Below are 12,864 nucleotides of genomic sequence, written 5' to 3'. Positions count from 1 at the left end.
TAATACAGAACCATATATTTTTGAGCCTGACCATAAGGAGGAGGAGCTACTTTCTTCGAAGCTGAGTGATAAGCAGATCCAAACACTAAGCATCATGTAGCCGTAGTGCTTAGTGGTAAAAAAAAAGATACAAACTAGGAACATAATAAAACAATTGCTTACTGTACAACGTCTGCTCTCACTGGAATGCCTACTAATGACATACTTGCCAACCCTCCCGGATTTTCCGAGAGACTCCCGGAATTCAGTGCCTCACCCGAAAACCTCCCGGAAGAAATTTTCTCCCGAAAATCTCCCGGAATTCAGCCGGAGCTGGAGGCCACGCCCCCTCCAGCTTTATGCAGACCTGAGTGGGGACAGCGGCGACAGTCTGTTTTCACGTCCGCTTTCCCACGATATAAACAGCGTGCCTGCCCAATCACGTTATAACTGTAGAATGATCGAGGGCGAGTTCTTGGTTTCTTATGTGGGTTTATTGTTAGGCAGTTTCATTAACGTCCTCCCAGCGCGGTAAGAACACACAACAACAGCAGTCACGTTTTCGTCTACCGTAAAGCAGTTCGTCTGCCGTAAACAGCAATGTTGTGAACTTGTGACACTCTTAAACAGGACAATACTGCCATCTACTGGATAGCCTCCGGAACACTGAAATTCAAGTATTTATTTTATTTATATGTATAATAAAATAAATATATATATATATATAGCTAGAATTCACTGAAAGTCAAGTATTTCATACATATATACATATATATATATATATATGAAATATATATGAAATACTCCAGTTGATGAATTCTAGCTGTAAATATACTCCTTCCCTCTTAACCACACCCCCGCCCCGCCCCCGCCCCACCTCCCGGAATCGGAGGTCTCAAGGTTGGCAAGTATGACTAATGGGATGTTTATGTCTTTCAGCACGAGACTTGTGTTCCCCGTTTAGATGATGAATTTTGCATAATCCTCTTAGAAAAACAATATTGCTAATACTTGGTTGATTTTTAGGTCACGAAATGTAAATGAAGTATTGTTGGCAGTTTTTGGTTGTTTTTTTTAGAGGGCTTTATGGACGGAATAGAGTACTGCCATTATCTGAATACTAGCCATTTTTTAGGATTTAGACTGCGCAGAAAGAGAAACACATGTGTTCTTGTCTCAAATAAGGACTGTGAATAATAGGCAAAATTTAAAAAAAAAAAAGGTGCAGTTCCCGTATAACGACCTTCTGCAAAAAAGCTAGTCAAAGATCATCTCTATGACAGCACTGTAATGTTTTGAAGAATCTGCTGCAAAAATGTGAGTCCCTCAAGTGTTTTGAACTGAACTCACAGGCCAACAGTTGAACAGCCCAAATGAGGACAAAATAGGACCTAAGATGGAACCTTGAGGAACACCACCAGTATAATTAAAGACGTTGAACAAATGACTACTGACTGCAACTGTAGTAAACAAGCTTCAGCAACACCTTAGTTACATAAATTACATTCCTGGAAAAAACAGGTGTAACTGCCAATAAGGAGAGGACTTAAATGGGTGCCTTGAGGAGCGCCTCAGTTATGTAAATCAGTGTTCTATGTTTGCTATCATGGTTAAAATGTCAATACAAGGATCTGTCAGGTGTCCCATTTACAAATTAGAATGCAAAAACCTGTTTTCTTGTCTCTCATTAGGATTGTGAAGCTCATCAATCCCACGGTGGGATTGATGAGGTTTTTGAAGTATTCCCTCCACAGATCCACAACATCCCTACCGCATGGTTGGGAGTAGAAAATATCAGCCCTGAAAAAGTGAACTTCGTAAGATCCGGCCAAAACATCTGGTCTTACTCGCTAGCATGAGCTTATAGTAAGTTATAGACATAACTTAATTTGTTTTCCAACCATGGGAAGGAAGGACGTGAGTGTGAAGGACAGTGCTGAGTAGGATAAGTGGAAAATATTCACTGAATTATGAAGATAAATCATCACAAACATGACAACAGTGTGTAGCTAATGTAAGAATGTTAAAATAATGTCTAAACAGTAGACATTTATCCATGAAAGTATGGAAAAGCTGCTGATGGTGTGTTTGATGGAGAAGCAGCTGGAAGAATACACCGTAGAAGTCCAATCTCGAATTTCTTTTTTTACAGTATTATATTACCTCATAAAAATAATGTAGTTGGTAGTACATTCTTAAGATTGTTTTTATTAAATATTTCTTATCTACGTTAGTTTTTATTTCAAAAGGCATCTTTCATGTTAAAATTGTGCTGTTTTGGGAGGGGGCAAGCTAGCAATTTAAAAGTGCTTTGAGTTAAGAGCTCCGTAACAGCGCCAATTAAGCTCGTAAACTGCATTTATTATTAGATTCCTGAAAATACATGATGTAAAAACCTAAAGTTTTTGGATTTATTAAAAGATGGTATTAACATACATCGATTATGTGATTGTAAACCAGTTACCTCTTGCATTTACAGTACGCACTCAGAGATCGCTTTTTAAAATATTCCTAAACCTCCATGAGTTTAGTGTCATTATATATATATTTTTGCTGAGAATGTGAGTAATAATCATACAACCTGTCATAATTCATTTCCCTTTACTTCATAGTGTGATGAACGGATTCATGTAAGAGTCATCAGTGGATAATAATCAGACATCATTTTATTATAATTATTGTATTAGTGCATCTAGCTCCTGTCTTTAAAACCTAGTGACGTTTCGGATTCCACGCATCCTTGTGAGCTTTGGACGTCCGGACAGGCACTCATGGTTTTCGAGGATTTGGGTCACGGTGGCAGAGGGGTTAGTGTGTCTGCCTCACAATACGAAGGTCCTGAGTAGTCGTGAGTTCAATCCCGGCCTCGGGATCTTTCTGTGTGGAGTTTGCATGTTCTCCCCGTGACTGCGTGGGTTCCCTCCGGGTACTCCGGCTTCCTCCCACCTCCAAAGACATGCACCTGGGGATAGGTTGATTGGCAACACCAAATTGGCCCTAGTGTGTGAATGTGAGTGTGAATATTGTTTGTCTATCTGTGTTGGCCCTGTGATGAGGTGGCGACTTGTCAAGGGTGTACCCCGCCTCCTGCCCGATTGTAGCTGATAGGCTCCAGCGCCCCCGCGACCCCGAAGGGAATAAGCGGTAGAAATGGATGGATGGATGGGTCTGGTTTTCCAGTGCATTCTGGCTTCATCCTGGAGTCTCGCCAGGGTTTGATGTCGCTGGCCTTTTGTGTGCAGGACTACAGAATACAGGAAGTTGACCCATTAATTAGTGACTGGTGAGAAGGGGTAACATTTAATAAGCTCTGCTTCTTCATTCTCCCGTTCGGACATTGAAATGTGAACTGTAACAAATGAGCTGCATGTCAACGTAACCGTGTGTATCAAGGGTTCTTGAATGCACTAGTTATGTCATATGAGATGCAGAAGTGATGAGTCCAATGATGCCACAAAAAGATTTATCCATCCATCTTGTCCCTCATGGGGTGACGGGGGGTGCTGGAGCCTATCCTAGCTGCACATGGGCGGAAGGCGGGGTACACCCTGGACAAGTCGCCACCTCATCACAGGGCCAACACAGATAGACAGATAACATTCACACTAACATTCACGCACTAGGGCCAATTTAGTGTTGCCAATCAACCTATCTCCAGGTGCATGTCTTTGGAGGTGGGAGGAAGCCGGAGTATCCGGAGGGAACCCACGCAGTCCCGGGGAGAACATGCAAACTCCACACAGAAAGACCCCGAGCCAAAGATTAAACCCAAGACCTTCGCATTGTGAGGCATACTTTCCTTTTTTCAATCACCTAATTCTGGTTCCCAAATGTTGGCGGTGCGTGTGGAACCTTGAAAGTGGACTTTGATGAACAGTGAAGTGTTCAATGCTCTATTTCCTACCAACTTCCATCACTTTTCATTAAGTTCCTTTTTTCCCCCCCAACAAACCTTGTTTTAGGATGTCAACAATTTCAACATATTTCCTATTTTATTTCAAAAACCATTGGAAAAGCAGTCAATAACCTTTTATGAACTAAAATGTGGTTTATATACCTACTCCCTTCTAGAAGCACCAATTGACACCATTTTAAAACATTGTCCTTCAATAATGATATAAATAATCTCTCACTTTCCACTTTTACTCATGTCCCATCACTACTGGTGTCCCTCAGAGTTCCGTTCAAAGTCCATTATCTATTACACCTCAGACATATTTTTTCTTAAATTCGTTCATTGCTATTGAAAACTAGCTCCACTTTGAAAATAAGGCCGTGCATATGACACAACTTGATTAAACTGAGGTGATTCATATACGTACAAAATAACACACCATTTACTCCCTCAATGCTGGTTTAGGTGTATCTTTCCAGTCCCACATTAGTACTATTCAAGACTGTACTTGATTTTTATTCATCAGTGTTGACTCCCTGGTGAATAGTTTGCTGCAACTCTCCTCTTTCTTACACACAACCAGAACTGTACCATTGAAGTAGGCAACGGGGTTTTAAAAGTGTGAGGCAAGACTCCCCGAATATGCAAACACTGAATACCCAGGGGGAAAAAGAATGTAAGCCAATTTCAGTTATGTCGAAGGCAAAAAAAAATACATTTTTAGTTCCTGCAGTGAGAGTAAACTGTGTTTGAGCAAAAACAAACAAAATAAACTCCAGCAGGTCAGTTTTTTTGGGCCTCAACTATTTATATATTCTGAAAGGAGACTCACTGTGCCACACTTTGAAACCCCCTACAGTAGGTCAAATGATTCATTCAATAAAAGCCCATTTTAAAAAGTCTTTATTTTTTTATAATCAATGTTTGATACTTGAAGCAAGAATGAAGAAAAAAAAATGCTGAGCACACCGCTCAGCGAGGCTTCGACCTGGTTTTGCTTTCGCTTTGATTTTTGATTTTAATACACGCACCCCGATATAACAAGAGGGTTATGCAGTCGCAATATGGCGAGGCGCAGGGAACACGGACAAAAGGGTACACATTTAAAACCCCGCCCCCTTTACGAACACCCTCTTCGGCACAGCCACAAAGGAATAAAGAAAAAAAAAAGGGTCATGGTATGTACAGCGATGTAACTCTTTGAGACCTTAATTACACACATCTTATCTTTCCAACCTACAGCGTCCCTTTGGATTTCTAGTCACTACTTTTCCAATGTTTGTGTCTTCTTGGTTTATAAATGGCTTGTTTCTAAGATCAATGCTGCTGCTTGTTTTTATCAGGATGTTTTGGCTTATTGAAATGGTCCATGTCGGACATGTTTGGGTAAAAGAAAACAATTCTGATGAATTTGCACGTTTTTTCTCCCATAGTAGTTTGAAATCTTTCTTTTACTACACGACTAGAACTACACTCACGCACACAACACTTTCATTATCACGCTTATGGCACTTTCAGGGCTTTTCAGTGGTCATAATAAACATGGAAGGCAATTGACATTTTAACCCGTCTCAGCTTCCCATGTTTGGCTTTTATAAGCTCAAAAAGGGGAAATCTTATGGTTCCCATGTCGATAATTGTACTGGATAGGTATTTAGAGGTGGAAGTGCGAAGAGGGACATAAGCACAGCTGGAACAAGAGATAGGGTTTAAAAAAAAAAATTAAAAAAAGACCATTGAAGCAAACCCAAAATATTCATATAACCCACCCCCATGAAGCAAAGACGGAACATCCACAGTGACAAGACACCAAAAAGGCCGAAAACATGAGGCACATAATCGTATTTTTTTGTTTTTTTAGATCTATTGAGTGGTCGATCTGATTATCTTGTACACAGAACAGATAGTTGAAAATTGTCTACAAACGGCAATGTAACCCCGTTATGCCTGACTACTAGTTGTGTAGCGAATTTCGCTGAACGTTTGTTTTTTTGTGGGGCGCAAAACATTTTTTTACTTTCACTTTCCTTACAAGCACACAGTGCACGTCGAGGAATGCACGAGCACATAGCATGAGAGAGAATGACAGGGAAAAAAGGGAAAGTAACAGAAGATTTGTGCAGCCTCAAACAGCAAGAAAATGTCATCGGAGTGAAGATAAGAACAAAAAGTCCAGTTTGCCCACATTACAATCTTGGAATACGGCCAACAGACACTACTTTAAAAATACATAGGGAATGCTCATATTGGAAAATTAACCCCCCCAATAAATGTTTTGGGGAATAGATTGTGTAAGACATTTCGTACAAGTCAAGAAAATAAACAAAAACTGCCATGAAATAAAAGGGAAAAAGTCCTTGGTCACCAAAAAAAGGAACATTTTCTGCTAAAGTTGCCACGCCCTTCTTATTCCAACTGTGTTATGTATCGGGTTGGGGGCTAACTAAAAAAAGTTAAACTGGAATGTTGCTAGGGATCAATGCTAGGCAGGCCTTCGACGAAACACTGTCATTGAGATAGGCAGTGACTGGTCCCGCGGTACTCCCAGCCAATGGAACGTGGTGAATCGTAGCAGGTCGGGCGAAGGGTCCCTAAATAGCAATTTTGGACATTTGCTCTTCGATTTTGACCAGTCGCTTCTCCTGACTGCTGATCAGGTCCTTGAGAGATTTCATTTCTTTCAAGATCTCTTCCAGCTTGGCTTCGGATTTCTGTGGGAAGAACGAGAAGAAACAACTGTAAGCATATATTAATATCAATAAGGGAGCTAACATGAACACGTATGTTAGCATGTAGTCTACCAGTCCCTAAGAGCACTGAACACGATGCTGAATAGATCACTTGCATGATTGCAGATATTCCAAAATGTTCTATATGTAAAATAAAATTAATCTGCATGGAAATTTCTATCAATCCAATAACACTTCAAAATCTGAAAGTCCAAAGTTTTAATCCAAAGTGATACTCTAAGAGTGTGAGATTAGAGCTGTCTCTACATTAATGGTTATGTTTAAAGTTGCACAAAAAAAAAAGAGTTACAAGCATCCCCGCCATTAGTAAGTAAAGAGTAAAACAACTTGCACTGAGCCTTGTCTATAAAATCCGCTACACCTCCCTGATACCGAAGTACATGTCAAACTACTCCCTTAATTTAAGTCTTCTACCTCTTGATAACCCAACTTTGGTGAGGGCTGAGAGACTGAGTTTTTTTAAATTTTATTTTATTTTATGGGATTAGACCTGTCTCACGACGGTCTAATCCCAGCTCACGTTCCCTATTAGTGGGTGAACAATCCAACGCTTGGTGAATTCTGCTTCACAATGATAGGAAGAGCCGACATCGAAGGATCAGCACTGCGGTGGAAACAAATTGCCACCGCAGTGCAGGTTTTTAGTCACTTGAACGCACTTTTTTACGCAGGAGCTGCTAGTTTTCATAATGAAGGAGGGCTGTGATGTATGTCATAGTAATAACACTAAAATCAATCTGGGCAAACTACAGCATTTTTACTCTGTTGTTTCTCCACAAAGTGCCGAAGAACTTTGGAGAGAGATTTGAATGCTGAGAGGAAATTGGATTCGAACATGAGTGCTGGTGTATGGTGGTGTAACATGAGTAAATGACCGCCATAACCACAACACTAGGGGGAGCTCCACTAACCACGTTAAACCCAGATTCCAATCTAACAAAGGTCTTAACTCATTCTCTTTCTATGCCACATCAATGTGGAATGCACTCCCAACAGGTGTAAGAAAGGGCATCTCTATCCTCCTTCAAAACCGCACTAAAAGAACACCTCCAGGCAACTTCAACCCTAAACTAACACCCTCCCTTCCTCATCATACCTCTTCGGATTGTAAATAATCAAATGTAAACAATCAAATGTAGACACTTTTTCTTATAATTTCTGATCTCTCTCTCTGTATCCAATACTTGCTGTACATATCCTACCAAGTCAGACATACATTGTTCCAATGTCCATTTCTCTGATGATGTAATTGTTGATGACTGAAGTGTTGATACCAACCAAACTTACCCCCCCCCCTCCCCCCCTCCATATCCCACACCCCGGATTGTAAATAATGTAAATAATTCAATGTATATACTCTGATGATCATCTTGTGTGATGACTGTATTATGAAAATAGTATATATCTGTATCATGAATCAATTTAAGTTGACCCCGACTTAAACAAGTTGAAAAACTTATACGGGTGTTACCATTTAGTGGTCAATTGTACGGAATATGTACTTCACTGTGCAATCTACTAATAAAAGTTTCAATCAATCAATCAAGTTGGTGTAGCAAATGTAACAGTGAACCCCGTAAAATCCACAAAACATCCGGTCTTACTCGCGAGCAGAGGTTTATAGTTAGAGATTAACACAACTTTGCATTGAATGGAAGAAAGTGAGTGTGAAGGACAGAAGCCATGGATGATATTCACCGATTTAAAGAAATAAATCATCCAAAACATGACAGAACGTGTAGTCGACTTGGTGAAACAACTTCAGCGTACCACTGCTCGTCTGCACTGTACTGAAGCAGAATAAGTTGATACCGCCAGCCAAGGATGTTAAAATAATATCTATGTGGTGGACATTTATCCGTGAAAAAATGGAGAAGCTGCAGATGGTGTGTTTGGCGGATAAGCAGCTGGAAGTATATGCAGTAGAAGTCCACTCTCCAAGATAAATACTGTCCATTAATATCATTCCATTACTTCATAAAACTACTGTAGTTGTTAGAAGTACATTATATTGTATTGTTTTTATACGATATTTATTATCTAAAAGTTTGTTTTTATTTTAAAAGACATGTTAAGTGTTAAAATCAATTTAAATTAAGTTCAATGTGTTTTCAAGTGTTTTGAGATAAGAGTTTTACTACAGAACCAATTAAGATTGTAAGTTGGGGCACTACTGCAGTCTTGCAGTGTAATGTGAGCATCTACTACTTTGAGGGCTAACATGTCTTGCTAGCAAGTGGTACTGAAGCTAAGGGCTGTGATTACAGAGCAGAGCCACAAGAAAACACATGGGCTGGGTCCGAGGTGGGTGGTTGTGTTGTGGTTGTAATCCAGTAGAACACCTAGCAGCAGACCCCATCACTTATGAGTCAGAGATCAGACCCAGAAATAGGCTGATAGACAAACCACCTGTACTGCTAACTATTAGCCCAAAAACATGCTCATTAACAGTACACGTAATAAGGGACTTAAACTACACTAACTTAACTTACACCATTCAGGTTCATGGTGGGGTTTTGTGATACAGAGCAGGGGTGTCAAACTCATTTTAGCTCAGGGGCCACATGGAGCAAAATGTATTCCCAAGTGGGCCGGACTGGTAAAATCATGGCATGATCATTTAAAAATGAAGACAATTTCAGATTGTTTTCTTTGTTTAAAAATAGACCGAGCACATTCTGAAAATGTACAAATCATAATTTTGTTTTTTTACTCTTACATGTTGTGTGTTAGCAGTATTCTATCTTCATTTGCTGTTATTTATTCTTTCTGAATAAATGCTGTGATAATGTTCATCACTCAAATAAGTTGGAATGGAGTCTGGTAGAGATTTTAAATGTTCCCATTAGTGTTAATTTTTAATCTATCAGAAGATTAAATAATAATATCAAAATCAAATTACAGGATGTTAATAATGTAATTTCCTAGTTCATGGATAAATATTAAGGTGAGAGTGAGGGTAGGTACACATTGCACCCATCTACAATCTGATACAGATGCAGTGAGAACCCAAACATTCCTGGTATGAGGCACAGTGGTTTTCTAAATGTGATTGGTCTTTCAAAGGTTTCAGGTTATGTGCATATCAAAATGCATTCATACTCACAATCGATGTATTTGTGGCAATTGGGCTTGAGTTCTCGACATTCTTGGCCACCTTGGCGTCCAGAGCATTCTTTTTGACAACTTTGAACTCGCGGTTCTTGAGTGGCACGTAGCCGTTTTTGAGGGACATTGTGATGGGGTCTCCGTTCTTGCCGTCGAACCACTCCTCAGCCTCCAGGGCTGGGTCGGGCCCGGCCGTGTCAGGGTACAAGTCGTCTTGGAACAGGTCAGACTAGCGGCAAAAAGCAGAGTTAGTGTTCTTGACATGTCACAGAGATGAGTTAATTTGTTACCAATGAACACTCACCTTTCGAGGTACAGTCATGACAATAGGCTCACACTTCTTTTCAAGCAATTTGTAGTACCTGAAAATGAGAAAGTAAGAAGCAATTACTCAGAGAATTAGATAGGGGGCAACAGACAGTTTGCTGCTGTTCCAACAGTTCTGTGAGCAGATTGTGCCTCCTAATGGTGAAGCTTGTAATTACACTGGTGATGAGTTGAATGATATGGAGTGTGTGAATGTGCGTGTACATGTCTGTCTATCTGTGTTGACCCTGCGATGAGGTGGCAACTTGTCCAGGGTGTACCCTGCCTTCTGCCCGAATGCAGCTGGGATAGGCTGCAGCACCCCCGTGACCCCAGGAGGGACAAGCGGTAGAAAACGGATGGATGGATGTTTCGATCAGGGTATTATACTGCCAATTCCGATACCATGTATTAACTGTACGTTTTTCGAATGATTCATTTTGAATACTATTGACTGTTTAACAATATCAACACAAGATTTAAACTAGTTCCTTATTTTCTTTTACTGCATGCAATTTTTTGATCAAAACAAAATCAATAGTACCCAAAAACTAATTACTATGTGCTACTCATTTAAATCATTTGGGTTTTTCCCTTCAAGTCCTGTTGTGTCCAGAGAATTATTCAGAGTTTGTAAACGTGAACAAAATAAAAATACAGTGGAACCTCGATTAACGAACGCCTCTATTTGCCTCCCTTTCGGTTTACGAACGTTTACATCACGACAAATCTGCCTCTGTGTGCGAACCATGCATACGAAAGCTTCATTCATATATTCATTTTGTATGCTGCTTGAAGCCATTGGGAGGCTGCCATTTTGATGATATCCCTTCCTGTACGTGTGGGCACGGCCATATTGAAGAGGCAGGGCCCCTTTGTCATATCCTGTTTACGTCGTATATAAAAGAACGCTGCCATTTCAAAGAGCTTCGACCACGAGCGGCACTTCTGACAAGTTTATTTCCACAATTGTCGTACCTTGCGCCGGTCACAGCTGTGTCAGCCTGTCTTAGAGATCACTTTGTGTGATCAGAAACACTTTAAATGTGCCCCAACTCTCACAGTCTCGCTTTACAGCTTCAGGTTGCTCGACAACCACTTTGAGCTAGCATTTTAGCTAATTAGTCTTCAACTTGCAGCCCCTTCAGTTCAAGGATTTTATCAGCAAAGTGGGGCTTTGTTCTGCAGCAAGTCTTCAATTATGATAAGACCGAAAAAGATGCCACAGCGGACCTTTATCACAGCGAAAGAGAAGGACTACCAGGACACAAGTCGATGAAGGATCGCCTCACACTGTTAGTTTGTGCTAATGCTAATGGTGACCATGTGAAACCACTCTTTTATCATTAAGAAACTAAAAGGTAAAATTATCTTTGACGTTTCGCGGCTCATCCGAGTGGGCTTCATCAGTTCATGCTCATAGACTTAGATTGGTCAGATCTAGTCCCTTAATCTAGGATTAGATATGATCAATCAAGTCTATGAGCACGAACTGATGAAGCCCACTCAGATGAGCGGCGAAACATCTTCTAAGACAAACCAAACAGTCCAGTTGCATCGATTGAATGCCCTAAGATGACAATGACCTGGATGAATGACAACATTTATAGACATAAAGGTAAAATGATTTTCCTTTTATTGTTTTTGGAACACACCCAACAAGACTTGTGTGTGCGTATTGACAGTTAGGCTTGCTGTAATGTTGTTGTGTTTATCTGGATAAAAAAAAAAGATTGTTGAGCCATTACCCCCTTGTTATATTTTTACAGTATATAATATATATATACTTATTTATTTATTAGTGGTGTAAAAATAATCGGTACAAGCTAATAACCGATTTTAACTTGAGATATGAATACATCGTTTGGCAAGCCGCTGGATCGATCTATATATAGTATGGATCGGTCGATATTTGGTTGGAAAGTCAAACCGGTTGCTTGTAGATCTACTACGAAATATGGCCTGGAGATTTCTGTGACGACGTAATACGAGAGTACTGTTCTCATTTGCGACTGGAGACACAGCAACATGTCAAACAGCACCGGAAGAGTTGAACAACACGACCCCAAATATTAAATTTAAAATGTGGTTAATGTTTGGATTTGTTTTAAAAAAGAATGGTCCGTTGGATAAAAGCATGGCCATTTGTACCGTTTGGAAAGCAGGGATAAAGTAGCAGCAGCACGACTAATCTGATCACCCACCTGTTGTGACAGCATGAAGACACTAAAGCCGGCGATGAGGGAGCTAAGGATGCTAACTAGCAGACCTACCAACTGATTTAAAAGACTTCCAGCCCCAACTTAGCCACGAATCTGCGAGGTAATCACAGCTCCTACTACACTGTTCATTAGGGATCTATACTAAGTACTGCTATATTTTAGTACCGGTTTGTAATTGACCGAAGATTCTAGACTAATCATACTGCTTCCGATATTTTTTTATCCAGCTGATGTTTGTAATTATGACACGCTGTCACATTCGGTTCAGCTGCCGCTGCATACACATCGAAGAGCTTGTAATAATTACAAATAAGAAGAAACACCACACTTAAGTTTGTAACACAACAATTTGTCCTCAAAAATTTAAAGTTAAAGGGGAACTGTACTTTTTTTGGAATGTTGCCTATTGTTCACAATCATAAGACGTGACGACGGATGTATTTTTTTAATGCATTCGAAATAGTAAATGAATAAAGTATTGGAACTTCTACACTGAAGCTGCTGTTTGGTTTACGTAGTGGCACTTAATAGTTTCTTGCACTTGTGTTACTGTGGTGTTATAACACCTTTACTTGATGCAGTTTGCTTTTCTCTGTATTTAATT

At 40.0% G+C, this 12,864-nt stretch overlaps 1 protein-coding gene across 3 annotated transcripts in view; it reads right to left on the bottom strand.

Annotated features, from left to right (window-relative positions):
- Window positions 1–4,761: 4,761 nt before the first annotated feature.
- The window catches only part of LOC133652489 (coronin-1C-A-like), an 81,528-nt gene continuing 73,425 nt past the window's right edge, over window positions 4,762–12,864 (bottom strand). For all 3 annotated transcript variants that reach the window (XM_062051291.1, XM_062051292.1, XM_062051293.1), the window contains 3 exons: window positions 10,037–10,094; window positions 9,731–9,961; window positions 4,762–6,585 (listed from right to left, as the gene is read on the bottom strand). In XM_062051291.1, the coding sequence (XP_061907275.1) occupies window positions 6,466–6,585; window positions 9,731–9,961; window positions 10,037–10,094 (409 nt within the window). In that variant the 3' untranslated portion in view covers window positions 4,762–6,465. The remainder of the gene's footprint in view (window positions 6,586–9,730; window positions 9,962–10,036; window positions 10,095–12,864) is intronic.

The sequence above is a fragment of the Entelurus aequoreus genome, linkage group LG06 (genome assembly GCF_033978785.1).
Source record: "Entelurus aequoreus isolate RoL-2023_Sb linkage group LG06, RoL_Eaeq_v1.1, whole genome shotgun sequence".
Classification (NCBI taxonomy): Eukaryota; Metazoa; Chordata; class Actinopteri; order Syngnathiformes; family Syngnathidae; genus Entelurus; species Entelurus aequoreus.
The sequence above is the reverse complement of the archived record's forward strand: the minus strand, read 5'-3'. Positions and strand labels throughout refer to the sequence as shown.